Raw genomic sequence first — 27,433 nt, forward strand, 5'->3', positions numbered from 1 at the left:
GAGTGGACACGTTTCTTTCTTTCTGTCAATAGTCTGGATGATAATCTATTACCTGCAATCACACTGCACAATTATGTGCAGGAATATTAGAGAGACTTCAATTGCAGCTTCTGTACCTACTCCATTATGCATGCTTTGATGAGTTTTAATGAAAACAGAGCCTGCTGCCAAAGAAAGGAGAAACAGAGCATCATAATAACGAGTGATAAGATATGGAGACTTGTAAGGTGGTTTGCAAATGGATTATGAGCTGTTTGAGAATGAAAAACAAGTTTTGCTTTAGAGATTTGACTAAACAGTCCTTGTAAACTCCTTGCAATGCCTGATGATTGCTGTATAGGTCTAGATACACGAAATTGGCATTGTATCCATCAAGGGAGAAAATAAATGTGTTTTTGTTAGTGGTTCTGAACAAACAATTTTGCATATCAATATGCAATTGTACTGTATACAGAGGAGAAACAGTGCCTGTCTGGCAAACATCTTTTAACATGTTGACAAGGTGTCCTGTTAACATTAAAAATGGCAAAATGGAAGCTGCATAGAATGAGTTTAAATGTCAAGTTCTAAGGAAAATCTTGTCAGAATGCCCCACCTCTCTAATTATGCTTTATCAGTACTAGAAACTCTCCCTCAGGAGTACTAGAAGCTCCCTCCAGGCTCCTAGAGCCTCAGAAACCTCATGGCATCTACAGAAGGATCACAGACTTTATCACTGGCAAGAGGAGACAGGTATCTTTTACAGCTAGGATGATTATACAGATATTATATATACTGGGACAGCAGTGAGAGAGAATGAGGGTATGATTAATCATTAAACCAGGATATTTGGTTAACCAGTTTCATGATCATGTGCTTCTTGGGCCAGGGAAGTTTGCATATGTGTTCTAATCTCCACATTAATCTTGAAGGCAGCCATTTTTAACATCTTCATTTCACTGATAAGTAATACAAGATCCAGAAATACTAAATGACTTGTCCAAGGTCACACACAGCTGGAATGTGCCAGCACTAGAATCTGAATTCCAGTGTGAATCCCAAACATCTGCTATTCCCATTGGTCATCCCTGTGTTTGAAGAAAAGAAGGGATTTGGGGAAGGCCATCAGTAGGAGGTCTTGGAGGCAATGGGAACAATGAGCATTTGCATTCTTGGATTTGTAGAAGACGTTGCACATAGTAGAAATGACTCAAACCCAGTTAAATCAGACACTGAGGCAGCATCCACAGTTCTAAAAACTGCTATTGATTTAATGGGACAGGACTTTAAGATATATTAGTAAGAGTAGAAAAAAAAGGGGGAAGGTAGAAATTAATATTTAATTTGGCTGAGATTTTTCAGAGTTTCATTTACACTGAACTCATTGGAATTTTCATAAAGTAGATTCAGGATTCATCACCTCCTGTCCCTCATTTTCCGTCAAGGATTTGGAAGATCCATGAGTACACACAAGTAGACACTAGCAGCCATAATGTAATGTGATGTCATGATAGAAATAGAAAGGAGAGGAGATCACAGAGTCAGAGCACCTAGACTATAGGCACTCCAAGTCTATTAGACCCAGTCGTCCAGAAAAACAGAGCCAACCGGATGTGAGTATAAATATCTACCCATATCTATATATGTGTAAGTCTATCATGTATCTATCAATCAATCTATCAATCAATTTTAAGGAATTGAGTTACAAGATCATGGAGACCCAGCAAAGAATTGCATTTGGAGTCTGAAGGCTGTCTGCTGGCAGAATTTCTTTTTGCTTGGTAGAGGTCAGTCTCTGTTCTACCAAGGGCTTGAACTTATCGGAGGAGGCCCATTCACATATTGGAGGGTAATCTGCTTTGCTCACAGTTCACGGATTTAAATGTTACTCTCATTTAAAAACACCCTCACAGAAATATTAATGTAGTTGTGACCCAATATCTAGGCACCATGGTCCAGCCAAGTTGAAACATCAAATTGATCATTGCACTGGCTTTTTCACAACAGGTTTGCCACCAGAACACAGGTGTCATGAAAACCACCGCTAAACCTAAATCAAAATGGGAAAGGAAAAGACTCACATCAACATCGTCCTCATTGGACACGTAGATTCGGGCAAGTCTACCACTACTGGCCACCTGATCTACAAATGTGGTGGGATCGACAAAAGAACTATTGAAAAATTTGAGAAGGAGGCTGCTGAGGTGGGAAAAGGCTCCTTCAAGTATGCCTGGGTCTTGGATAAACTGAAAGCTGAATGTGAACGAGGTATCACCATTGATATCTCCCTGTGGAAATTCGAGACCAGCAAGTATTATGTGACCATCATTGATGCCCCAGGACACAGAGACTTTATCAAAAACATGATTACAGGCACATCTCAGGCTGACTGTGCTGTCCTGATTGTTGCCACTGGTGTTGGTGAATTTGAAGCAGGGTCTCCAAGAATGGGCAGACCCGTGAGATGCCCTTCTGGCTTACACACTGGGTGTAAAACAACTAATTGTTGGCGTTAACAAAATGGATTCCACTGAACCACCCTACAGCCAGAAGAGATACGAGGAAGTCGTTAAGGAAGTCAGCACCTGCATTAAGAAAATTGGCTACAACCCCAACACAAATTGGCATTTGTGCCAATTTCTAGTTGGAATGGTGACAACATGCTGGAGCCAAGTGCTAACATGCCTTGGTTCAAGGGATGGAAAGTCACCCGTAAAGATGGGAATGCCAGTGGAACCACACTGCTTGGAGCTCTGGATCGCATTCTGCCACCAACTCCTCCAACTGATAAGCCCTTGCGTCTGCCTCTCCAGGACGTCTACAAAATTGGTGGTATTGGTACTGTCCCAGTGAGCTGAGGGGAGACTGATGTTCTTAAGCCTGGCATGGTGGTCACCTTTGCTCCAGTTAATGTTACAACTGAAGTAAAGTCTGTTGAAATGCACCATGAAGCTTTGAGTGAGGCTCTACCTGGGAACGATGTGGGCTTCAATGTCAAGAACGTATCTGTCAAAGATGTTCGTCGTGACAACATGGCTGGTGACAGCGAAATTGACCCACCAATGGAAGCAGCTGGCTTCATGGCTCGGGTGATTATCCTGAACCATCCAGACCAAATCAGTGCTGGATATGCACCTCTGATGGATTGTCACACAGCTCACATTGCTTGCAAGTTTGTTGAGCTGATGGAGAAGATAGATCGTTGTTCTGGAAAAATGCTGGAAGATGGTCCTAAGTTCTTGAAATCTGGGGATGCTGCCATTGTTGATATGGTTCCTGGCAAACCTATGTGTGTTAAGAGATTCTCTGACTATCCTTCTCTGGGCTGTTTTGATGTTCATGACATGAGACAGAGGGTTGCTGTGGATGTCATCAAAGCAGTGGACAAGAAGGCAGCTGGAGCTGGCAAAGTCACCAAGTCTGCCCAGAAAGCTCAGAAGGCTAAATGAGTTTTATCCCCAATACCTGCCACCCAAGTCTTAACCAGTGGTAGAAGAATGGTCTCAGAACTGTTTGTGTCAATTGACCATTTAAGCTTAATAGTAAAAGACTGGTTAATGATAACAATGCATCGTAAAACCTTCAGAAGGAAAGGAGAATGTGTTGTGGACCATTTGTTTTTTTGTGTGTGCATGTGTGGCAGTTTTAAGTTATTAGTTTTTAAAATCAGTACTTTTTAATGGAAACAACTTGACCAAAAATCTGTCATAGAATTTTGAGACCCATTAAAACAAAAGTTCAATGAGAAAAAAAAAAAATCATTGTACTGAAGGAAGCAGGAAACACCCAAGAAGTCTCATTCTCCTATCTTTCAACCCCAGCTTCCTGCACAGATTCCTCAGATGTTCACTAATTTCAACTACATTCTGTGCCCTGGTCTTTCTCCATTCCCATCTTCTCCTTTGTATTGATCCCAGTGCCCAGAACTCCCTCACTTCCTGATGGCATCCAACCTACTCTACAGGCCCACCTTATATGAATTTTCTCCCAGCAACCTAACTCTGAATCCAGCTGGACCCCTTGTTGTCTTAAATGCACTCCTCCCTACTTGCCCAACTGGATTGGCACAGCAAAGGATGACCACAAACTTCACATCATTGGCTTAATTATCCATATGAAGGCCAGGAGTTTTTACCACCAGGTAGTGGTAAAAGGGGCCCGGTGCCCCTTTTAACAAAACATTACATTTTTGTATGCCATAGTTTCTCTTAATGGTCTATGTGTCCCTCAGTTAATCACCAACTGAGTGACTTACCAACTTTTAGTTCATTAGCTCTCTTGGTCTCTTGTTCAATGCATGTTTCTTGCATTTATCTTTTTTTAAGATTGTATTTATTTATTTAAAGGGGGGGGGGGGCAGAGGCAAAAGGAAAGACAATTTCAAGCAGTGCTGAGTACAAAGCCTGACCTGGGGTTCAATCCCACCACTCTGAGATCATGACCTGAGCTGAAATCAAGAGTTGATGTCCATATGATTGAGCCACTCAGGCACCCCTCTTGCATTCATCTTAATCTCACTCCCATTTAACGTGCAACGGGAGGTCCTTTCTGCTTGAAGTTGAAATCTATTAAACAAATCCATGCTTCCTATATTTGCATGCTTTGTGGATTTTGCTGATAGCTCCTACCTCACCACCATCCTTGATCCTCAATGAATTCTAATCATTTGCTTCCCCAGACTTCTTTGCACAGTTCTTTAAACAGGCTAACCTCGATATTTTCCATTTGCCCCCTAGCAATGCACCCTCCATCTGTCTGCTGCCTTCTCTGAGCCCAGAAAGGCTGATGAAAAACACTGCATCAACAATTGCTCTTGCCTTCTGAATTCTAGCTGGGTTCTCAGCGGAGACACAGGGAAGAGACTGGACAGTACAAGAATAGATAGTGCATTCTCCAAGCTCCTAGTTGGCTATTCCCTCACAGGAGTTTACAGTTCTCTCAAGAACCCCTTCTCTGCATGCTGCCTTCCTTCCCACTCTGGAAACACCCCTCCCTTCACCTCCATGGGCCTGATGGTGGGAACAGCCCCTCTGCTACTAGCTCTGCTGAGTGTTCCCCTTCCAGTAATTTCCTTTTGTAGGCTCACACCTTTGTAAACAGTCACTAATTTGAGCAAGCCCTCTGAGTGATCCACTCTCCTCAAGATAAGGGAACAGTGCTACAGTCCATGCATTATATGAGAATGGCCTCTTCCGGCTAGTGCTCAGAAAATGGTTCATCTCTCATTCAGGGACAGTTAACCAGTCTGTATACTCAATAACTGCCTATGATAAAATATTCCTTCTCTTCCCTGAAATTGACTTAGTAGATTTCCTTGCTGGGAAACTATGTTCAGATTATGGACCTTCAACAGCTTTTGCTTGCCCCTACTCAAATAAATGTGATCCTTTCCTATTCTTTCAGCCTGATGACTTCCTTAGTGTTCTAAACTGGCAGCTCATCTTGGTGAGTTTGGTGGGCCCCACAAATATGCAGGCTCAGGGGACCCTTGAACTTTCTTCCTGACCTTCATTTACTCTTCCTGGAAATGTCTTCTTCTTCTTCTTCTTCTTCTTCTTCTTCTTCTTCTTCTTCTTCTTCTTCTTCTTCTTCTTCTTCTTCTCCTTCTCCTTCTCCTTCTTCTTCCTTCTTTTCTTTTAGATTTTATTTATTTATTCATGAGAGACACAGAGAGAGAGGCAGAAGGTAGAGACCTAGGCAGAGGGAGAAGCAGGTTCCCTGTGGGGAGTCTAACGCGGGACTCAATCCCAGGACCCCACGATCATACCCTGAGCCAAAGGAAGATGCTCAACCACTGAGCCACCCAGACGTCCCTCTCCTTTTCCCCTTCTTATGTCCAGTTCCTACTCCCCATCCAGGTTCTAGAGATATGTTGCCTGCCTGCCCAAAAGCCCTTGGACTCTATAGGAGACTGGGTTAGGGTGTCCCTCCAGTGGGATCCCAGAACACTATACATACCCTGTCATGAGCCTTATAATTGCTTCTGTGTCTTTTCTATGATTAAGGAGACTGCAAAGGAGACTGAAATGATACCATTATAGGTTGAATTCTGTGCAAAAAGATACGTGGAAGTACTAACCCTTGACATCTGTGTGTGTGACCTTAGTTGAAAATAGGTTCTTTGCAATGTAATCAACCTAGGATGTGATACTCCATTAGAGTAGATCCTAATCCAATATGACTAATATCTGTATAAGAAAAGAAGAAACAGACACATGAGAGGAAAAAATTACATGTGACCCTGACATGGAAGCAGGGTGACAATATGGGGAGGCAGTCACCAAAATGTTGCTGTTAAGGCCTAGGAATGCCCAGAGGTAGGCAATCCAGCAGAAGGCAGAAGAGGCAAGAAAGGATTCTCCCCTACAGGTTTCAGAGGTAGTGTGCCCCTAAAGAACCTTGATTTTGGACTTGCAGCCTCCAGAACTGTGACACATACATTTCTGGATATTTTTAAGCCACTCAATTTGTTACAGCAGCCTAGAGAAACTTATACAGGCACTATTTTGTATACCCTTAGCAGTATGCACAGTGCCTGAAATGTGCAAACTTATATTGAGCTGAACTGAATTTGTAAATCATATATAGAGATGTTAGAAGTAGGCCAAATGTTTATTCCTACTGAAACTTTTTATCTTCTTTACCATAATTTCACTCAACACTCCATCCAAATGGTAGGCCTTCCCTCTCTCCTATCCACTAGTGCCGCGGTGAACCAACTTAAAACACAGCGTGGGATATGGCAGGCACACTGTCAAAACGTGTAGAGGTTTAGATTCAGTCCACTTTATAAATAAGCCTAATCACCCCCTTTGGTTACTCCCATTAATTGACATACCATCTCCATGCAGAGATCATGCTGCCTTCCAGTGAATGGGACCTTTGCTTTGTGAGCTTTTGAGGAGCTCTTCTCCCCAAGACCACCCTGTGCTAGGTGACATGCACAGACATAAATCTCCTGGGTGGGGTAAGGTGCCACCTCGCCTATAGGAATAGGAAGCCAATGTTCCCCCAGGGCACATTGTGAAGAGAGATGCAGCTGAGATTGAATTTACTGTTTTCCAAACTAAAACCTGTCCTTCACCCTCCTGACATCTATTTGCAAGTATCTGTAGACTTCTTAGGAGAAACATCTCCTTTTCTGTCAAGCCTCAAATGATCTCTCAGGGAATTCTAAATGAGGTAGGCCTGTGAGACCACCTGGCCCCAGATCCTTATTTTAGGATTCCCAGATCTTATTTATGTGTAACTAGGCCAGGGGCACTCAGCTGACTGGCGCAAGGTGCAGAGAGAGAATCCAGGTCCCCCGCCTTCTGGTGTCATTTATACTCTGTGCGATTACCCCAATAACGCTGCTGGAAAGTGCAGAGAACAGCGTGTTTTGTGTTTTCAGAGAGTGGAGTTAGGCACAGAGTCTCCCTCCACCCCACCCCACACTGTTCTGTGTCCTCTCTTCTCTTTGTCCATTCCTTCTGTCCCTCCTCCTCTCTCTTCCCTCAGCCACTTTGTCACACTTCTATTGGTGTCACAAGTCACTCATACTTAACATTTAACACTCAGAAAAATATGTATCTGATTATCATTATATATTTATGTATTAAAATGTGTGTTGGTTAAATATGAGAATTACAGAATTTAGCCTGTACCAAGGTTTGCTTTTATTTCTATAGTTCTTTTAGAAAACAAAAATGAAAGCAAAACTGTTTTGCAACTCCATGTAACCAGAAAAGCATAGTTAAAGAAATGCCCACTAATTCCTAATCAAGCATATGAACTCCAGGACACAACCCTGAGGTCCTGATTCCTTTAGTATCACATCAGCAAAACAGCAACCTTTAAAGTACAAGTAAGAATTCCTCTTTAGCCACTCCTGGACAAAATATCATACATACATCCCAAGAGAAACCTTTACAAAGAATCAGGGAGCACCATGTTAATAAGACCTATGAATGAATTATACTCCCCATGACATACTATTTTGAAGAGTTTTAAAAATTTCAGCTATATTTAATGCATATATTTTAGTCTCAAAATATATTTTCATGATATAAAGGCAAGTCTATGTTTGTTCTATCAAATTCATGATTTTAAAATATATATTTAAAAATATATACATTCATAGAAGAAACACACAAATATTCACAGAAAAAAAAAATCCCAAGGAAATCCTAACAAAATAACAACAGCAATCTGTGGATTGTGGTTTATAGGTAAGTTTAACAATTTCTTCAGACCTTGTTTTTTCCTTAAATTTTCTATAATTAATATTGATTTATTTTATAACAAAAATAAAATCACTGTATAAAGCAAAACATAAGCAATACAAAGTATCCAATTACTGTTTGAATGATATAAATTATTACTGCACCAGAAGGTTTTGTTTGCTTCCTGAGTCTTGACTATTAGTCCCAGTATTTATTACCTCGAGCAAGTCATGAAATTCTCATATTCTCTTTCCTTCTATGTAAGATAGAGATAAAAATATCTAACTCAGGTTTTTATCGTGAGGAGTGCAAGAGATGGTATTGGTAAACTCAGTTCAGCTCCCAAAGTGGGCAGGAGCTGAGCAATCACACCTAATCTCTCTTTAGCAGGCACTGGTGCCCTTGCTCTTATTCTTTTTTTTTTTTAATTTTTTTTTAAATTTTTATTTACTTATGATAGTCACACAGAGAGAGAGACAGAGAGAGGCAGAGACATAGGCAGAGGGAGAAGCAGGCTCCACGCACCTGAAGCCCGACATGGGATTCGATCCTGGGTCTCCAGGATCCTGGATCCTGGGCCAAAGGCAGGCGCTAAACTGCTGCGCCACCCAGGATCTCCAGGATCCTGGGCCAAAGGCAGGCGCTAAACTGCTGCGCCACCCAGGGTTCCCGCTCTTATTCTGTAGACAAATCACTTTCTCCATTTTTTGGTAACTTGTAGGCCAGGGACTGTTTGCATCAGAATCATTTAGGTGACTTAGTAAAAGGGCATTTACCGAATTCGAATTTCTCAAGCTAGAAAGTCTGACTTTTTAACAAGAATCCTGGAGTTCCGTTTGTTAATTACATTTTGAAAATACTCAAGATCCACAGAGAAAACTAGTTCTTCACCTATGGTTTAACACTATAGGTTATCGTAACAAAGAAAAGGAAACAGTATCACAAATTCTGATTATGTTATGGGACAGTTGAGAAGCAGCCAGCATATATGCAGTTTGGAGAGATGAAGTATTAAGGAAATGTGATGAAATGCATCTAATTCTGTGTAACTAGCATCTACTGCAGAAAAAGTGTGGCTGTTTGTATCCAGATGAACAAATTGCTAAGTGCCCATAATCACCATTTTTGCAATGGTTTGCTTGCATTTGTATCTGTGAAAGTGCATGGCATTTTTCCCAATATTACTGCTTCCTAAGTGAGAGTGTCCATGTCTTATTTCTCTGCAAGCCCTCAGTGCCCACTCCAGCCTGTGACTACAGAAAGAGCTCTTTGAATGTGTGTGCCTTGTTGCAGGAAAGCCTGAGGCCTGAGGACTCAGTGAGCCTTAATATCCCCTACTTTCCTACTTTATTACACGATTCTGCTGTCATTTCCAAAGGTAAGTGCCTGAGACAAACACACAAAAATGTGTATATGCCAATTAAGGACACACAGTGGAGAGTGTACCTGCACTGCTGTATTTTCAAGAACTATTGCATCAGGTTTTGGCTTCATGGAATTATTGTTCAGAATAACTTAGTGATCATATATTGTTTCTAAATCCATGCAATAATTGATTCTCACTATATCTTTCTGCAGTTTAGAAAGAAAGGAGTGGCCAGGAAAATGCAAATAGCTCACTTTTTTTTTTTTTTTTTTAATTAGGCCTCTACTGGATGACTAGCCTGGCTACTTTCTCCAATACTCATGATTGTGTCTAATCCTCAACTCTGGGAAGAAGGAACTACTTTTCCCATTTCACTGATGATCAACTGAAGCCCAGAGAGCATAAAGGATTCACACTATCCCCGAGGCCAGGCATGAATCACACTTTCTCACTTCCTGACTCAAAGTTCCCTTATTGATTTTGAGTTTTGTTTTTTGTTTATTTAGTTGTTTTTCTTTTCTTTCTGCTTTTGAGTTTTAAGAGAGAAAATGTCCTTGGCAAGCTCTACAGAAAATGCGTCATAGTAAATTCGTGGTTCTGCAGAATGTGATCAAGACCTTTAAGTCTTCCTCTCCCATGAAGATAATTCAGCTCCTAATTTCTATTATTTACTTAAATACACCCTCCCTGAAGTTGGTTCTTTACATTGTTATTTACACACGTCCCCTTCCAGTGGCCCTTCCCTCTGCTGTGTACCATCACATAGCTAGGTTAAGCATGAGTGGAGATTCTGATCCTTACCTGTGATGTTGCAGTACACTTGGAGGGGTCCCAATGGCCCGCTGCCATCAGAATCGATGTAGAAGAAGCCAGCTGTGTTCCCTTGATGCCTGTATACCTCGCAGGATTGCTCATACAGAGCTGAAAAGACACAAAGACAGCAGAGATGAAGCTTTGGGAGGCTCTGTGTATCATTTTGGAAGGATCAGTAATTCCTACTAATATTTACTTTCATTGTTGATTCCTTCCCCTTAAATAGCCTTGATTTCCCACTCCCCCCACTCAATTCTTAGCAACCCACTGTCCCAATACTTAATGGAATTGCCTCTCCATTCTTCCTAGCATCCATTCTTCTGAGCAGCTCAGAGGTTCCTCCTCCAAAAAGTCTCCCCTTCCTTCAACTGTGGTCCTTTTCTGCACTCATGTAGGAGCCTGTACTGAGGTAGGATCATCATACACTGCTCTGTCTCCCCAGGAACCCCAGAAGCTGCAAGAGCTGTGGCCCTGTACTGTATGATGCTGTGTCCCAGCACCGGGCACAGTGCCACATTCACAGGAGTTCAAAAGTGTTTGATTAGTGAATGAAAAACTGAATGAATATATATGGTCATGACTTTTTAATTAATAAAATAAAATGACATTATCTTATTTCTGCACATCCAGAACTCAGTATAGTTCCTAAAACATAGAGCAGGTGCCACATCAAGAAGAGTCCATTTTGATTTAACAGCTTGAGTTCCTAATATGTGTCAACAGTGGGGTTGCCACCTGACAACAGACCATGAATGAGGCAATCAGTCTGTGCCGTAGAAAACTCAGAGCCTGACTGTAGCCACAAAGTTGTTTATGTGCACAGAGAGAGGCAGACACGGGTGCCTTGAGATAGGGTACTTTGACCAATATATAGATATGAGAAATTTATAAATCTCATTACAGTAACATGAATGAATTTGGTGGTGTGTAAAGGAGGCATCTGCTGTCTCATGCATGAGAATGTAGAATGTCATCTGATGTTTTAGACAAAATGGTATAGCTCAGAGCAGCAAGTACATATCCAATTATGTCATCCCCCCATGCTTAAAACAGTTCAGTGGCTCCCAACAGCTTTAAAGATATAGCACCAACTCTTCACCTTAGCCAACATGCCCCTGTGACTAATGCCCCATCCCAGAAATATGAAGCTGTACTTTGTCATGATCAAGTGTGAGGGGTGCCTCAGATAATTCATTACCAATAAAGTTCTAAAGCTTGAGAGGGTTTGACTTTTTATAAATTAGAGTGAATTCAAGGTTATCCTTGTACTCCTATAATTCTTTCTTGCAGTCATGCACACTTTCGGAACCAGAGGTAAATGGGTGAGTCATAGTTTTCATCTTATATATTGAGTATAACATATAGTTTACTTCTGTTTGCCCAAATCTAACATACCTGGCTGTGTGCCACACATATGAAAGTCAGCTCTTATGTGTTGTTATCCCTCCCACCACCCCCACACTTCCAAGATGGCGTGAAAGGAGGTACTGCTTTCCCCTGCAGGGTAAAGACCATGCAGGCAACATGTGGGAGTTACGTAGTGGTTAAGAACATGAGCCCTGGAATCAAATTGGGTGATTCTGCATCATAGGGCTACCACTTACACTTACTTATGGGAACTGGGAGAAGCCACTTCTCCTGCGGTAAGCAACCTCTAAGATAATTCATCTTATCCACATCCTTAGCATTCATATTTTGTTCCTGAATTAATGCTCTCTCTTGTGTGTGGGCTGAACTTACGGAGATGCCTCTAACAGAATATGACAAAGGTGATAGATGTCATTTCCAAGACTAGATTGCAAAAAGGCTGTGGCCTCCATCTTGGATGCTCCTGGATCATTTGCTGTCAGAAAAGCCAAGTATTCTGTCCTGAGGCTGTCCTGGGAAAAGGCCCACTTGAGTGAGCTTGAAGTCTTCTGGGCATGCCATGTGACTGAGCCCTGAAGCAGATTTCCAGAGTCAAACACCAAAACGACTGCATTTCTGACTGACATCTTAATTGCAGACATAGGAGAGATTGAGCCAGATCCATCCAGCTAAATTTTTCAAGAACCCAGGGAAACTATGAGATATTAATATCTGTTGTTTCCAGATGCCAAGTTTTGCTATAAGTCATTACACAGCAATAGATAGCTGATAAACTCTCAATGCATTAATTTCTCAAGGGGGCATAATTATAAGAAAGAGAGTACCTCATACAACTAGTAAGACTTCAAAGAGACACTCATAAGATAATCACAGGGCTCGTTGTGAAAAACCAACAAACAGGTTCTACCTCCCTTCTGCAGAGATGATGACTTTTAGTTCTTAGTTCATTCTTTTGATATTGACTGTTTCTTTCTCTGTATAACATGTCCAAATTGCTATTTCTTGGGGTTTTTTTCACTTATACAGGTTATTTATTCACTTACCAGCATAAGAGATAAGACTGGCTTTTCACTCACTCCCCATATTCAAAGAACTTTCCCCCATTCCCAAACTTCCAATATAGTTGTATTATAGTTTTAGTTATATCAATGGATACTGTTTACATTGATGTGACAATTTACATGCTATTCACAATTAGCTAATCTTATAAAGTGATTTTCTTTTTCTGAAACAAATGTAGTTCTTCTGTAAATTAATAACTGCCTTATTCTCTCGTTAGCCTAGTTGTCTATGTATCAATTACAAATTTAACTGTATTTGTATCAGTTACCAAATTCACTAACAAATCTCTAAAATGCCTCCCAAAATATTAATGTAACAACTAATATAAATGGATACCTAAGGGGAGAGAAAGAAAGAATGAGGAGAGGGTACAGAGATGAAAGCTAGAACTTTGTGGATATTTATATTTTAAGTTTTGAAACAAAACAAATATTTTAAATATTTTTTTTAAAAATCAGATATAGAAAAAGAGAAATCTTTAAACACTGTGAAGAGAAATGAAAACAAATTAAAAATTGTTTCAGGTGATACTGACATTCAGTCGTTTCTTTGTAACTTTTCTTTAAAGAATGTTTGGAATTCATGTAAAGAATGCACAGTAATAAAATGGACCTGGTATTATCACACTATTATAATATTGGCTAATCTTGTTTTATTTAATATTCTCAGTGTATCAGTTATCCATTGCCATATAATAAACCATTGAAAAAACTAACTTAAAACAACAATCATTCCAGGATTCTACAGGTCTGGGCTAATCTGGGAAGTTCCTGGTCAGGTTCAGAATGTCATATGAGGCCTGCATGTTTGTCTGCTCCTAGCTCCTGGGTCAGCAGAGCTTGTTGGGGTGCTGTGGTTCTCCCTTTGTGGTCTTTCAGATGCAAATTCCCATAAATAAAGGCTCTGAAACCAACAAAAAGGCAAGCGATTGTCAGGCCTCTGACTGCAATGTTTGCTCAATGCAATTTTGACCAAAGGAAATCACTTAGCTAACCAAAATCCAAATAGAGCATCACAAGGACCTAAAAGGAAATGGAGTTATAGAGGTAGATTGTATCATCTTTGAATTCATGGAACAGGGTCACATGGCATGTAATGGGAGGAGGAGGTATTAAAAAGCCCTTTTATTTTACTAAGGCATTGATATTTGGGGACTAATTACTACCTTAGTTAGCCTACATTTCTAATACACTTTATCCTGAAATTTTGGCTCAGTTACAGGGAGATAGCTGAGGGAAGACTGTAATAAGCATCCCCTCTTATAAATACTATAAATAAGCTCATAAAACATAAGGACTTTGCCCAAAAACACACATTTGTATGTTGCTGATCTATCATTCTTTCTTGATTGATTACTGGGAGCATTTTATAAAAATGAAATATTATTTGTCACTTAATTATGAGTTTATAATAAACAAGATTATATGAAAAACCAGAGTGATAGCTGATGTTTCCTCTTTATCAGCTTCAAAACACGAGTTGTCCCCTATCTTCCACAAGCGACTAATGAAAATATCTTTAGCTTTATTATAAATTCACAAACTTAAACACATTGAAAACAGTAACTTGATTAGTAGAAAATAGGATATATTTATCAGAAAAAAATAGCAAAAATATTAAAATATATTCAACTGCCTTCATGTTAAATAATATTGGTATTGATTTATTAAACTATTATACATATCAAGAACAACTAATAGCTAATTATGTTGTCAATGACAACAGAAGCTAAAATTTTACTATAAAAAATAAAAATGTAAAATGTAAAAGAATATAACTCTGAAATTTTAATTTAAGTTGGTAGTATCAGTATGAACTCTTTATTTAATATTTTTAATGATGTATTTTCACATTTGGACCACTGAAAGTACTGGAAGCACTCTAATGCACAGACTATGGTTTCTAAACACATTTTCCCACTAAAAGGAAGAAGGGTTTTACTGAGTTTATGTTTGGACAGAATGAGATTAAAATGCCTTTTTTGCTTGAAAATAAGAAAGCTATAAAAATTAGAGTATGTAAAGAATGGTATTGGAGCCAATTTGATGCAAGGATTTGAGTATCAAAAAAATTAATGACTGTATTTATATATTTGAAGATATACAATCTGCTAGTTTTTTTTATCTATTATGTATCTAAATATCTATCTATCTATCATCTACTTATTTATCATTGATCTATCTCTCTAAGTCCCTTGGTCACCCCTGGAAGATGCTACAGAATAAAGTCCTATTCTAAAAATTGGAAAAAGTACAAATCATGTCCTTCCTTTCTTGTATGGAATATATTTGATGGTAACTTAATATTCCATTAAAAAAATAAGTTGACAGAGGACTTTGTAATGGATGGATTAAATTAACAATACCCAAACTCACAGATCAATCTCAACATTCCCCAAAGTAATTACTAAGGTGCCTCTAATGTAATATAATCAGAAATTCACAGCACTACATCAGACTTGCCAAAAATCTGAAGGCGATCTAATCAAGTTCCAAAATTTAAACATTAATTTACAAAAAGAGGTAAAGAAACATGCTCACCAACACTCCAAGGATGCAATTAGCTAAATCCAGAATGTGGGAACATATGACTCAGTTTCCTTAAAAAAAAAGATAGTAAAAAGAAGATAGGGATGCAAGAGACACAGCAGTCAAACACTATGTGTAGACTTACACACACACACACACACACACACAAAGACAAGCAAAACATAAATAAATACAATTTGGCATCAGATGATATCAAGAAAGTATTTTTTAAATTTAATTTTGGTTTGGTATGATAGTGGAAATTGGTTTTATTGCAACAGATAAAAAGGTCTTCTTTGTTAAAGATGCATACAGTCGTAATGAAATCATCAGTACACTTGTTTTTAAAGTGTTCCATAGTAGAAAAGCAAGACCATCTATATGCTGCCTGCAAAAGACTCATTTCAGATCTAAACACACATGCAGACTGAAAATAAAGGGATGAAAAAATACTTTTCATGCAAAATAAACTGAAAAGAAAGCTAGAGTAGCAATACTCATATTGGACAAGATGACTTTAAAAAAAGACTGTAACAACAACAATTAAAAAAAGGACACATATAATCATAAAGGGAACAATTCAACAAGAAGATATAGCAATTGTAAATATTTATGCACCCAACATGGGAGTATTCAAATACATAAAGATCTATTAAAGAAGGAGTTGATAGTAATACAATAATAGTAGGTGACATTAATCACTTACATCAATTGATAGATCATCCAAACAGAAAATCAATAAAGAAACACTGGCTTTGAATAACACATTGGACTAGATGGATCTACCAGATATATTCAGAACATTCTATCCTAAAAAAGCAGAATCTCTATTCTTCTCAAGAGCACATGGACATAGTTCACATATTAGGCCATAAAACAAGTTTCAACAAATTTAAAAGGATTGAAGTTATAACGTGCATCTTTTCCAACCACAATGCTATGAAACTAGAAATCAAGAGCAAGAAAAAAATCTGGAAAAAACATAAATACATGGAGGTTAAATAACATGCTACTAAACAATGAATGGATCAACCAAGAAATCAAAGAATAAATCAATAAATACTTGAAAATGAAGAAAAGAATAATCCAAAATCTTTGGGATGCAGCAAAAGTGGTTCTAGAGGAAAGTTTATAGCAATACAGACCTGCATTAAGAAGTAAGAAAAATATCAAATAAACGAGCTAAAAGAGCTAGAAAAAGGACAAACAGAACCCCATGCTAATAGTAGGAAAGAAATGATAAAGATTAGAGCAGAGACAAACAAATAGAAACAAACAAACAAAAAGTAGAACAGATCATTAAAATGAGGAACTGGTTCTTTTTTTTAAGATTTTATTTATTTATTCATGAGAGAAACAGAGAGAGAGAGAGAGAGAGAGAGAGAGAGGCAGAGACACAGGCAGAGGGAGAAGCAGGCCCCATGCAGGGAGCCCGACGTGGGACTCGATCCTGGGTCCCCAGGATCATGCCCTGGGCCAAAGCAGGCGCTAAACCACTGAGCCACCCGGGCTGCCCAAGAACTGGTTTTTTGAAGAGTTCCACACAATTGATAAACCTTTAGCCAGGCTTATAAAAAGACAAAGAGAAAGGATTCAAGTAAGCAAAATCAGAAATGAAAGAGGAGAAATAACAATCAACACCACTGGAATAGGAAGGGTTATTAGACAATATCATGAAAGATTATATCCAACAAATTGGACGACCTAGAAGAAATGGATAAATTCCTAGTAACATTTAACTCCTCAAAATCGAATTAGGATGAAAAAGAGAATTTGAACAGACTGATCACCAGCAATGAAACTGAATCAGTTATCAAAAAACTCCCAACAAAAGTCCAGGATCAGACAGCTTCAAATAAAAATTCTTTTTTTTATAAAAAGTTTACTTTTTATTGGTGTTCAATTTACCAATATACAGAATAACACCCAGTGCTCATCCCGTCAAGTGCCCCCCTCAGTGCCCGTCACCCATTCACCCCCACCCACTGCCCTCCTCCCCTTCCACCACCCCTAGTTCCTTTCCCAGAGTTAGGAGTCTTTATGTTCTGTCTCCCTTTCTGATATTTCCCACACATTTCTTCTCCCTTCCCTTATATTCCCTTTCACTATTATTTATATTCCCCAAATGAATGAGAACATATAATGTTTGTCCTTCTCCGAGTGACTTACTTCACTCAGCATAATACCCTCCAGTTCCATCCACGTGGAAGCAAATGGTGGGTATTTGTCGTTTCTAATGGCTGAGGAATATTCCATTGTATACATAGACCACAACTTCTTTATCCATTCATCTTGCGATGGACACCGAGGCTCCTTCCACAGTTTGGCTATTGTGGCCATTGCTGCTAGAAACATCGGGGTGCAGGTGTCCCGGCGTTTCATTGCATCTGTATCTTTGGGGTAAATCCCCAGCAGTGCAATTGCTGGGTCGTAGGGCAGGTCTATTTTTAACTCTTTGAGGAACCTCCACACAGTTTTCCAGAGTGGCTGCACCAGTTCACATTCCCACCAACAGTGTAAGAGGGTTCCCTTACACTGGAACAACATTTGTTGTTTCCTGCCTTGTTAATTTTCCCCATCCTCACTGGTGTGAGGTGGTATCTCATTGTGGTTTTGATTTGTATTTCCCTGATGGCAAGTGATGCAGAGCATTTTCTCATGTGCGTGTTGGCCATGTCTATGTCTTCCTCTGTGAGATTTCTCTTCATGTCTTTTGCCCATTTCATGATTGGATTGTTTGTTTCTTTGGTGTTGAGTTTAATAAGTTCTTTATAGATCTTGTATACTAGCCCTTTATCTGATATGTCATTTGCAAATATCTTCTCCCATTCTGTAGGTTGTCTTTGAGTTCTGTTGACTATATCCGTTACTGTGCAAAAGCTTCTTATCTTGATGAAGTCCCAATAGTTCATTTTTGCTTTTGTTTCTTTTGCCTTCGTGGATGTATCTTGCAAGAAGTTACTGTGGCCGAGTTCAAAAAGGGTGTTGCCTGTGTTCTCCTGTAGGATTTTGATGGAATCTTGTCTCACATTTAGATCTTTCATCCATTTTGAGTTTATCTTTGTGTCTGGTGCAAGAGAGTGGTCTAGTTTCATTCTTCTGCATGTGGATGTCCAATTTTCCCAGCACCATTTATTGAAGAGACTGTCTTTCTTCCAGTGGATAGTCTTTTTTTTCTTTATCAAATATTAGTTGACCATAAAGTTCAGGGTCCACTTCTGGGTTCTCTATTCTGTTCCACTGATCTATGTGTCTGTTTTTGTGCCAGTACCACACTGTCTTGATGACCACAGCTTTGTAGTACAACCTGAAATCTGGCATTGTGATGCCCCCAGATATGGTTTTCTTTTTTAAAATTCCCCTGGCTATTCGGGGTCTTTTCTGATTCCCCACAAATCTTAAAATAATTTCTTCTAACTCTCTGAAGAAATTCCATGGTATTTTGATAGGGATTGCATTAAACGTGTATATTGCCCTGGGTAACATTGACGTTTTCACAATATTAATTCTGCCAATCCATGAGCATGGAATATTTTTCCATCTCTTTGTGTCTTCCTCAATTTCTTTCAGAAGTGTTCTATAGTTTTAAGGGTATAGATCCTTTACCTCTTTGGTTAGGTTTATTCCCAGGTATCTTATGCTTTTGGGTGCAATTTTAAATGGGATTGACTCCTTCATTTCTTTTTCTTTTTTTTTATTTTTTATTTATTTATTTTTTTCATTTCTTTTTCTTCAGTCTCATTGTTAGTGTATAGAAATGCCACTGATTTCTGGGCATTGATTTTGTATCCTGCCACATTACCAAATTGCTGTATGAGTTCTAGCAATCTTGGGGTGGAGGCTTTTGGGTTTTCTATGTAGAGTATCATGTCATCTGTGAAGAGGGAGAGTTTGACTTCTTTGACAATTTGAATGCCTTTAATGTCTTTTAAAGGCATTGTCTGATTGTCAATTGCTGTTGTCTGATTGCTGAGGCTAGGACTTCCAGTACTATGTTGAATAGCAGTGGTGAGAGTGGACATCCCTGTCTTGTTCCTGATCTTAGGGGAAAGGCTCCCAGTGCTTCCCCATTGAGAATGATATTTGCTGTGGGCTTTTCGTAGATGGCTTTTAAGATGTTGAGGAATGTTCCCTCTATCCCTACACTCTGAAGAGTTTTGATCAGGAATAGATGCTGTATTTTGTCAAATGCTTTCTCTGCATCTAATGAGAGAATCATATGGTTCTTGGTTTTTCTCTTGCTGATATGATGAATCACATTGATTGTTTTATGAGTGTTGAAAGAGCCTTGTGTCCCGGGGATAAATCCTACTTGGTCATGGTGAATAATTTTCTTAATGTACTGTTGTATCCTATTGGCTAGTAACTGTTGAGAATTTTTGCATCCATGTTCATCAGGGATATTGATCTGTAATTCTCCTTTTTGATGGGGTCTTTGTCTGCTTTTGGAATTAAGGTGATGATGCCCTCATTGAACGAGTTTGGAAGTACTCCATCTCTTTCTATCTTTTCAAACATCTTTAGTAGAATAGGTATGGTTTCTTCTTTAAACGTTTGATAGAATTCCCTGGGAAGCCATCTGACCCTGGATTTTTGTGTCTTGGAAGGTTTTTGATGACTGCTTCAATTTCCTCCCTGGTTATTGGCCTGTAGGTTTTCTATTTCTTCCTGTTCCAGTTTTGATAGTTTGTGGCTTTCCAGGAATGCGTCCATTTATTTTCTTCTAGACTGCCTAGTTTATTGGCGTATAGCTGTTCATAATATGTGTTTAAAATCGTTTGTATTTCCTTGGTGTTGGTAGTGATCTCTCCTTTCTCATTCATGATTTTATTAATTTAAGTCTTCTCTCTCTTCTCTTTAATAAGGCTGGCTAATGGTTTATATATCTTATTAATTCTTTCAAAGAACCAACTCCTGGTTCTGTTGATCTGTTCCACAGTTCTTCTGGTCTCGATTTCGTTGTGTTCTGCTCGAATCTTTATTAACTCTCTTCTTCTGCTGGGTGTAGGGTCTATTTGCTGTTTTGTCTCTAGCTCCTTTAGGTGTAAGGTTAGCTTTTGTATTTGAGTTCTTTCCAGTTTTTGAATGGATGCTTGTATTGCGATGTATTTCCCCCTTAGGACTGCTTTTGCTGCATCCCAGATTTTGAACGGTTGCATCTTCATTCTCATTAGTTTCCATGAATCTTTTTAATTCTTCCTTAATTTCCTGGTTGACCCTTTCATCTTTTAGCATGATGGTCCTTAACCTCCCCGTGTTTGAGGTCCTTCCAAACTTCTTGTTGTGATTTAGTTCTAATTTCAAGGCATTATGGTCTGAGAATATGCAGGGGACGATCCCAATCTTTTGGTATCGGTTCAGACCCGATTCGTGATCTAGTATGTAGTCTATTCTGGAGAAAGTTCCATGTGCACTTGAAAAGAATGTGTATTCAGTTGAGTTTGGATGTAAAGTTCTGTAGATATCTGTGAAATCCATCTGGTCCAGTGTATCATTTAAAGCTCTCGTTTCTTTGGAGATGTTGTGCTTAGAAGACCTATCGAGTGTAGAAAGAGATAGATTGAAGTCACCAATTATAAGTGTATTATTATCTAAGTATTTCTTCACTTTGGTTATTAATTGATTTAAATATTTGTCAGCTCCCACATTCAGGGCATATATATTGAGGACTGTTAAGTCCTCTTGTTGAATAGATCCTTTAAGTATGATATAGTGTCCCTCTTCATCTCTCACTACAGTCTTTGGGGTAAATTTTAGTTTATCTGATATAAGGACGGCTACCCCTGCTTTCTTTTGAGGACCATTTGAATGGTAAATGGTTCTCCAACCTTTTATTTTCAGGCTGTAGGTGTCCTTCTGTCTAAAATGAGTCTCTTGTAGACAGCAAATAGATGGGTCCTGCTTTTTTATCCAGTCTGAAACCCTGCGCCTTTTGATGGGGTCATTAAGCCCGTTCACGTTCAGAGTTACTATTGACAAATATGAGTTTAGTGTCACCATGATATCTATTCAGTCTTTGTTTTTGTGGATTGTTCCACTGGACTTCTTCTTAAAGGGGAATTTTAAGAGTCCCCCTTAAAATTTCTTGCAGAGCTCGTTTGGAAGTCACATATTCTTTCAGTTCCTGCCTGTCTTGGAAGCTCTTTATCTCTCCTTCCATTCTGAATGAGAGCCTTGCTGGGTCAAGTATTCCTGGTTGCATGCTTTTCTCATTTAGGACCCTGAATACATCCTGCCAGCCCTTTCTGGCCTGCCAGGTCTCTGTGGAGAGGTCTGCTGTTACCCTAATACTCCTCCCCATAAAAGTCAGGGATTTCTTGTCTCTTGCTGCTTTAAGGATCTTCTCTTTATCTTTGGAATTTGCAAGCTTCACTATTAAATGTCGAGGTGTTGAATGGTTTTTATTGATTTTAGGGGGGGATCTCTCTAATTCATGGATCTGAATGCCTGTTTCCCTTCCCAGATTAGGAAAGTTTTCATCTATGTTTTGTTCAAATACATATTCTGGCCCTCTGGCCCTTTCGGCGCCTTTGGGAACACCAATTAAACGTAGGTTTTTCTTCCTCAGGCTGTCGTTCATTTCCCTTAATCTATCTTCATTCATGGTCTTTTAATTGTATCTTTTTTCCTCAGTTTCCCTCTTTGCTATCAACTTGTCTTCTATGTCACTGACTCGTTCTTCCACATCATTAACCCTCGTCGTTAGGACTTCTATTTTGGATTGCATCTCATTCAATTGATTTTTACTTTCTGCTTGATTGGATCTAAATTCTGCAGTCATGAAGTCTCTTGAGTCCTTTATGCTTTTTTCTAGAGCCACCAGTAGCGGTATAATAGTGCTTCTGAATTGGCTTTCTGACAGTGAATTGTAATCCAGATTTTGTAACTCTGTGGGAGAGAGGACTGTTTCTGATTCTTTCTTTTGAGGTGAGGTTTTCCTTCTAGTCATTTTGCTCAGTGCAGAGTGGCCAAAAACAAGTTGTATTGGGAAAAGGAGAAAAAGAGAGGAGAGAAAGAAGGAAAGAAAAAAGAAAAAAAAGGATGAGAAAAAGAGAAAAAAGAGAAGAAAAAGATAAAGAAAGAAAGGGAAAAAGGGGGTGTGGTAAGCAAACAGAAATCAAAAAGCGCACACACACACACACACACAAAAAAGCACGGGGGAGTATCCTCTGATTCTGTGTACTTTAAGTCCCTTGACTTCCCCTGGAACTTGTCCGTCCAGCTGGTGTTCTGGGGGAGGGGCCTGTTGTGCTGATTCTCAGGTGTTAGCACTTGGGGGAGCTGCTCTGCCCCTGCCTGGTGCAGGGCTCAGGGGGGTTGTTTACCCCGCGAGGCCCCAGGAGGAACAGCCCCAGTGGCGGGGCCAGCTCTGGAGCCCTGGAGTCAGCTCCCGCAGTAACCACGGAGCTCTCTGTCTGCAGGGCCTGGAGGCTCCGGGGCGGGGCCGCTGATCTGCTCAGCTCGGGGCAGGAGCGTCCTCGCTGTCCTGGGCCCTCCCGGCCTCTGCCTGTCCCGGGGGAGGCCGGATCCTGGGCTGTGTCCCGGCGCCCTGTGCTCTGGGGCCTGCGCTGTTGGATTCGCTCCCGCCCCGCAGCCCCCTCCGCGGAGCCGCCCCCGAGCCCCCCCGAGCTGCTCCCGGGGCCGCGCAGCCCCCTCCGCGGAGCCTCTCCCGAGCCCCTCCGAGCCCCTCCCGCCCCGCAGCCCCCTCCGCGGAGCCGCCCCCGAGCCCCCCCGAGCTGCTTCCGCCCCGCAGCCCCCTCCGTGGAGCCGCCCCTGAGCCCCCGAGCTGCTCCCGCCCCGCAGCCCCCTCCGCGGAGCCTCTTCCTCCGCCGGAGCCCCCCGAGCTGCTCCCGCCCCGCAGCCCCCTCCGCGGAGCCGCCCCCAAGCCCCTCCGAGCCCCTCCCGCCCCGCAGCCCCCTCCGCGGAGCCCCCCGAGCCCCTCCGAGCTGCTCCCGCCCCGCAGCCCCCTCCGCGGAGCCGCCCCCGAGCCCCCCCGAGCTGCTCCGGGTCCCCCGTGCGTGCTGCAGCCCTTAGGGAGCTCGGCGCGCTCTCCTGGGCGCGGAGTTGCTGTTAGTGTCCCCGGGATCCCGAGGGCATCCCCGCCCTCCTGGGTCCTGCTCCACCTCCCTGGAGCCCCTTTCCCCCGGGAAAGTCGGTGCAGCTCCTGCTCCTCCGGGACGGGGCTCTCCTGTCCTGGGGACACTCGCCCCGGCCTCAGCCCGGCTCCTCGCGGGGCCCCTCCCCCTTGGAGGCCTTTTGTGTCTTTATTTCTTTTTCCCCGTCTTCCTACCTTGATAGAAGCGCGAACTCTTCTCACTGTAGCATTCCAGCTGGTCTCTCCTTAAATCTCAGGCCGAATTCATAGATTTTCAGGATGATTTGAAAGTTATCTAGGTAATTTGGTGGGGACAGGTGACTTGGGGACCCTACTCTCCCGCCATCTTGCCCCACCTCTTTCAAAGGCAAATTCAATTGAACATTTAAAGAAGTATTAATACCTGTTCTTCTAAAAGTATGCTAAAAACAGAAGAGAAAGGAAGGCTTCCAAATGCATTCTATGAAGGCACCATTACCCTGATACCAAAACAATAAAGACATGATAAATCAATCAATCAAAGTCAGGCCAATATCACTGATGAACAAAGATGCAAAAATCCTCAGAAAAATATTAGCAAACTGAATCCAACAACACATTAACAAAATCATTCACCGTGACCAAGTGGAATTTATTTATTTCTGAGATGCTAGAGTGGTTCAAAATTTGTGAATCCATCAGCATGATACATCATACCAATAAGAGAAAGGGTAATAACCATATGACATTTTCAATAAATGCAGAAAAAACATGTGAGATAGTACAGTATCCATTCACAATAATATGAATTAAAAAAAAAAAAAAGCCTTGGGGTACCTGAGTGGCTCAGTTGGCTGAGCCTTCAACTCTTAATTTTGGGTCAGGTCATGATCTTACGGTTGTGAGATTGAGCACCATGCTCGGCTTTGCTCTGAGCATGGAGCCTGCTTGAGATTCTCTTTCTCCTTCTCTCTCTGCCCCTCCTTGCCTGCTCACACAACTCTATCTCTTAAAAAAATAATAATAATTAATTTTAAAAGGCAAAACAACAACAAACCCTAACAAAGTAAGTTTAGAAGGAACATATGTCAAAATACTAAAGGCCATATGTGAAAAATCCACAGCTAATATCATTCAATAGGGGAAACCTGAGAGTTTTCCCCTAAGATCAAGAACAAGGAAATAATGTCCACATTACCACTTTATTCAACATAGTCACAGCAATCAGACAAGAAAAAGAAATTTAAAAACACCTAAATTGGCAAGGAAGAAGAAAAACTTTCCCTATTTGCAGAGGACATGATAGTATATACAAAAAACCATAAAGACTCTCAAAACACTACTAGAACTGATAAATAAATTTAGTCACAGGCTACAAAATCAATACACAGAAATCTGGTGCATTCCTATACACCAATAATGAAACACAGAAAGAGAAATTAAGATAGCAATCCCATTTACAATTCCATCAAAAATAATAAAATACCTAGGAATAAACTTAACCAAGGAGGTAAAAGGCCTGTACTATGAAAACTATAAAATGCTGATGAAAAAAAATTTAAGATTACACAAATACAAAGATATTCTATGCTCATAAATTGGAAGAACAAATATTGCTAAAATATCCATACTACCCAAAGCAACCTACAGATTTAATGCAACCTCTGTCAAAATACCAACAGCAGTCTTCGCAGACCTAGATCAAAGAATCCTAAAATTTGTATAAAACCACAAAAGATCCTGAAATAGCCAGCACAATCTTGAAAAAGAACAAAGCTGGAGGTATCACGATCCCATATTTCAAGATATACTACAAAGATACAGTAATCAAAATAGTATGGTATTGGCACAAAAACAGACATAAAATCAATGGAATAGAACAGAGAGACCAGAAATAAACCTATGATTGTATAATTAATTAATCCTTGACAAATGAGGCAAGAATATGCAATGAGAAATGTCTCTCCAAGAAATGGTATTGGGAAAACTGGACAGCTACACACAAAATAATGACACTGGATCACTTCTTACACTGTACACAAAAATAAACTCAAAATGGATTAAGAATATGAGACCCGAAACCATAAAAATCCTAGAAGGGAACACAAGCAATAATTTCTCTGACATGCGCTGTAGAAACCTTTTTCTAGATATGCCGGGGTGTGGTAAGCAAACAGAAATCAAAAAGCGCACACACACACACACACACAAAAAAGCACGGGGGAGTATCCTCTGATTCTGTGTACTTTAAGTCCCTTGACTTCCCCTGGAACTTGTCCGTCCAGCTGGTCTTCTGGGGGAGGGGCCTGTTGTGCTGATTCTCAGGTGTTAGCACTTGGGGGAGCTGCTCTGCCCCTGCCTGGTGCAGGGCTCAGGGGGGTTGTTTACCCCGCGAGGCCCCAGGAGGAACAGCCCTAGTGGCGGGGCCAGCTCTGGAGCCCTGGAGTCAGCTCCCGCAGGAACCACAGAGCTCTCCGTCTGCAGGGCCTGGAGGCTCCGGGGCGGGGCGCTGATCTGCTCAGCTGGGGCAGGAGCGTCCTCGCTGTCCTGGGCCCTCCCGGCCTCTGCCTGTCCCGGGGGAGGCGGGATCCTGGGCTGTGTCCTGGCGCCCTGTGCTCTGGGGCCTGCGCTGTTGGATTCGCTCCCGCCCCGCAGCCCCCTCCGCGGAGCCGCCCCCGAGCCCCCCCGAGCTGCTCCCGGGGCCGCGCAGCCCCCTCCGTGGAGCCTCTCCCGAGCCCCTCCGAGCCCCTCCCTCCCCGCAGCCCCCTCCGCGGAGCCGCCCCCGAGCCCCCCCGAGCTGCTTCCGCCCCGCAGCCCCCTCCGTGGAGCCGCCCCTGAGCCCCCGAGCTGCTCCCGCCCCGCAGCCCCCTCCGCTGAGCCGCCCCCGAGCCCCCCGAGCTGCTCCGGGTCCCCCGTGCGCGCTGCAGCCCTTAGGGAGCTCGGCGCACTCTCCCGGGGCGCAGGTGCCTGTTAGTGTCCCCGGGAGCCCGAGGGCATCCCCGCCCTCCTGGGTCCTGCTCCACCTCCCTGGAGCCCCTTTCCCCCGGGAAGGTCGGTGCAGCTCCTGCTCCTCCGGGACGGGGCTCTCCTGTCCTGGGGACACTCGCCCCGGCCTCAGCCCGGCTCCTCGCGGGGCCCCTCCCCCTTGGAGGCCTTTTGTGTCTTTATTTCTTTCTCCCCGTCTTCCTACCTTGATAGAAGCGCGAACTCTTCTCACTGTAGCATTCCAGCTGGTCTCTCCTTAAATCTCAGGCCGAATTCATAGATTTTCAGGATGATTTGAAAGTTATCTAGGTAATTTGGTGGGGACAGGTGACTTGGGGACCCTACTCTCCCGCCATCTTGCCCCACCTCTTTCAAAGGCAAATTCAATTGAACATTTAAAGAAGTATTAATACCTATTCTTCTAAAAGTATGCTAAAAACAGAAGAGAAAGGAAGGCTTCCAAATGCATTCTATGAAGGCACCATTACCCTGATACCAAAACAATAAAGACATGATAAATCAATCAATCAAAGTCAGGCCAATATCACTGATGAACTAAGATGCAAAAATCCTCAGAAAAATATTAGCAAACTGAATCCAACAACACATTAACAAAATCATTCACCGTGACCAAGTGGAATTTATTTATTTCTGAGATGCTAGAGTGGTTCAAAATTTGTGAATCCATCAGCATGATACATCATACCAATAAGAGAAAGGGTAATAACCATATGACATTTTCAATAAATGCAGAAAAAACATGTGAGATAGTACAGTATCCATTCACAATAATATGAATTAAAAAAAAAAAAAGCCTTGGGGTACCTGAGTGGCTCAGTTGGCTGAGCCTTCAACTCTTAATTTTGGGTCAGGTCATGATCTTACGGTTGTGAGATTGAGCACCATGCTCGGCTTTGCTCTGAGCATGGAGCCTGCTTGAGATTCTCTTTCTCCTTCTCTCTCTGCCCCTCCTTGCCTGCTCACACAACTCTATCTCTTAAAAAAATAATAATAATTAATTTTAAAAGGCAAAACAACAACAAACCCTAACAAA

At 41.4% G+C, this 27,433-nt stretch overlaps 1 protein-coding gene and 1 pseudogene across 1 annotated transcript in view; one reads left to right on the top strand and one right to left on the bottom strand.

The window, feature by feature from the left end:
- Positions 1 to 27,433, bottom strand: part of CNTNAP5 (contactin associated protein family member 5) — a 785,909-nt gene that overhangs the window by 256,931 nt on the left and 501,545 nt on the right. The window contains 1 exon segment of the mRNA NM_001048108.1: positions 10,351 to 10,470. Within this exon segment, the coding sequence (NP_001041573.1) occupies positions 10,351 to 10,470 (120 nt within the window).
- Positions 2,040 to 3,597, top strand: LOC102155223 (annotated as a pseudogene).

This window comes from Canis lupus, chromosome 19, assembly GCF_011100685.1.
Source record: "Canis lupus familiaris isolate Mischka breed German Shepherd chromosome 19, alternate assembly UU_Cfam_GSD_1.0, whole genome shotgun sequence".
Lineage (NCBI taxonomy): Eukaryota > Metazoa > Chordata > Mammalia > Carnivora > Canidae > Canis > Canis lupus.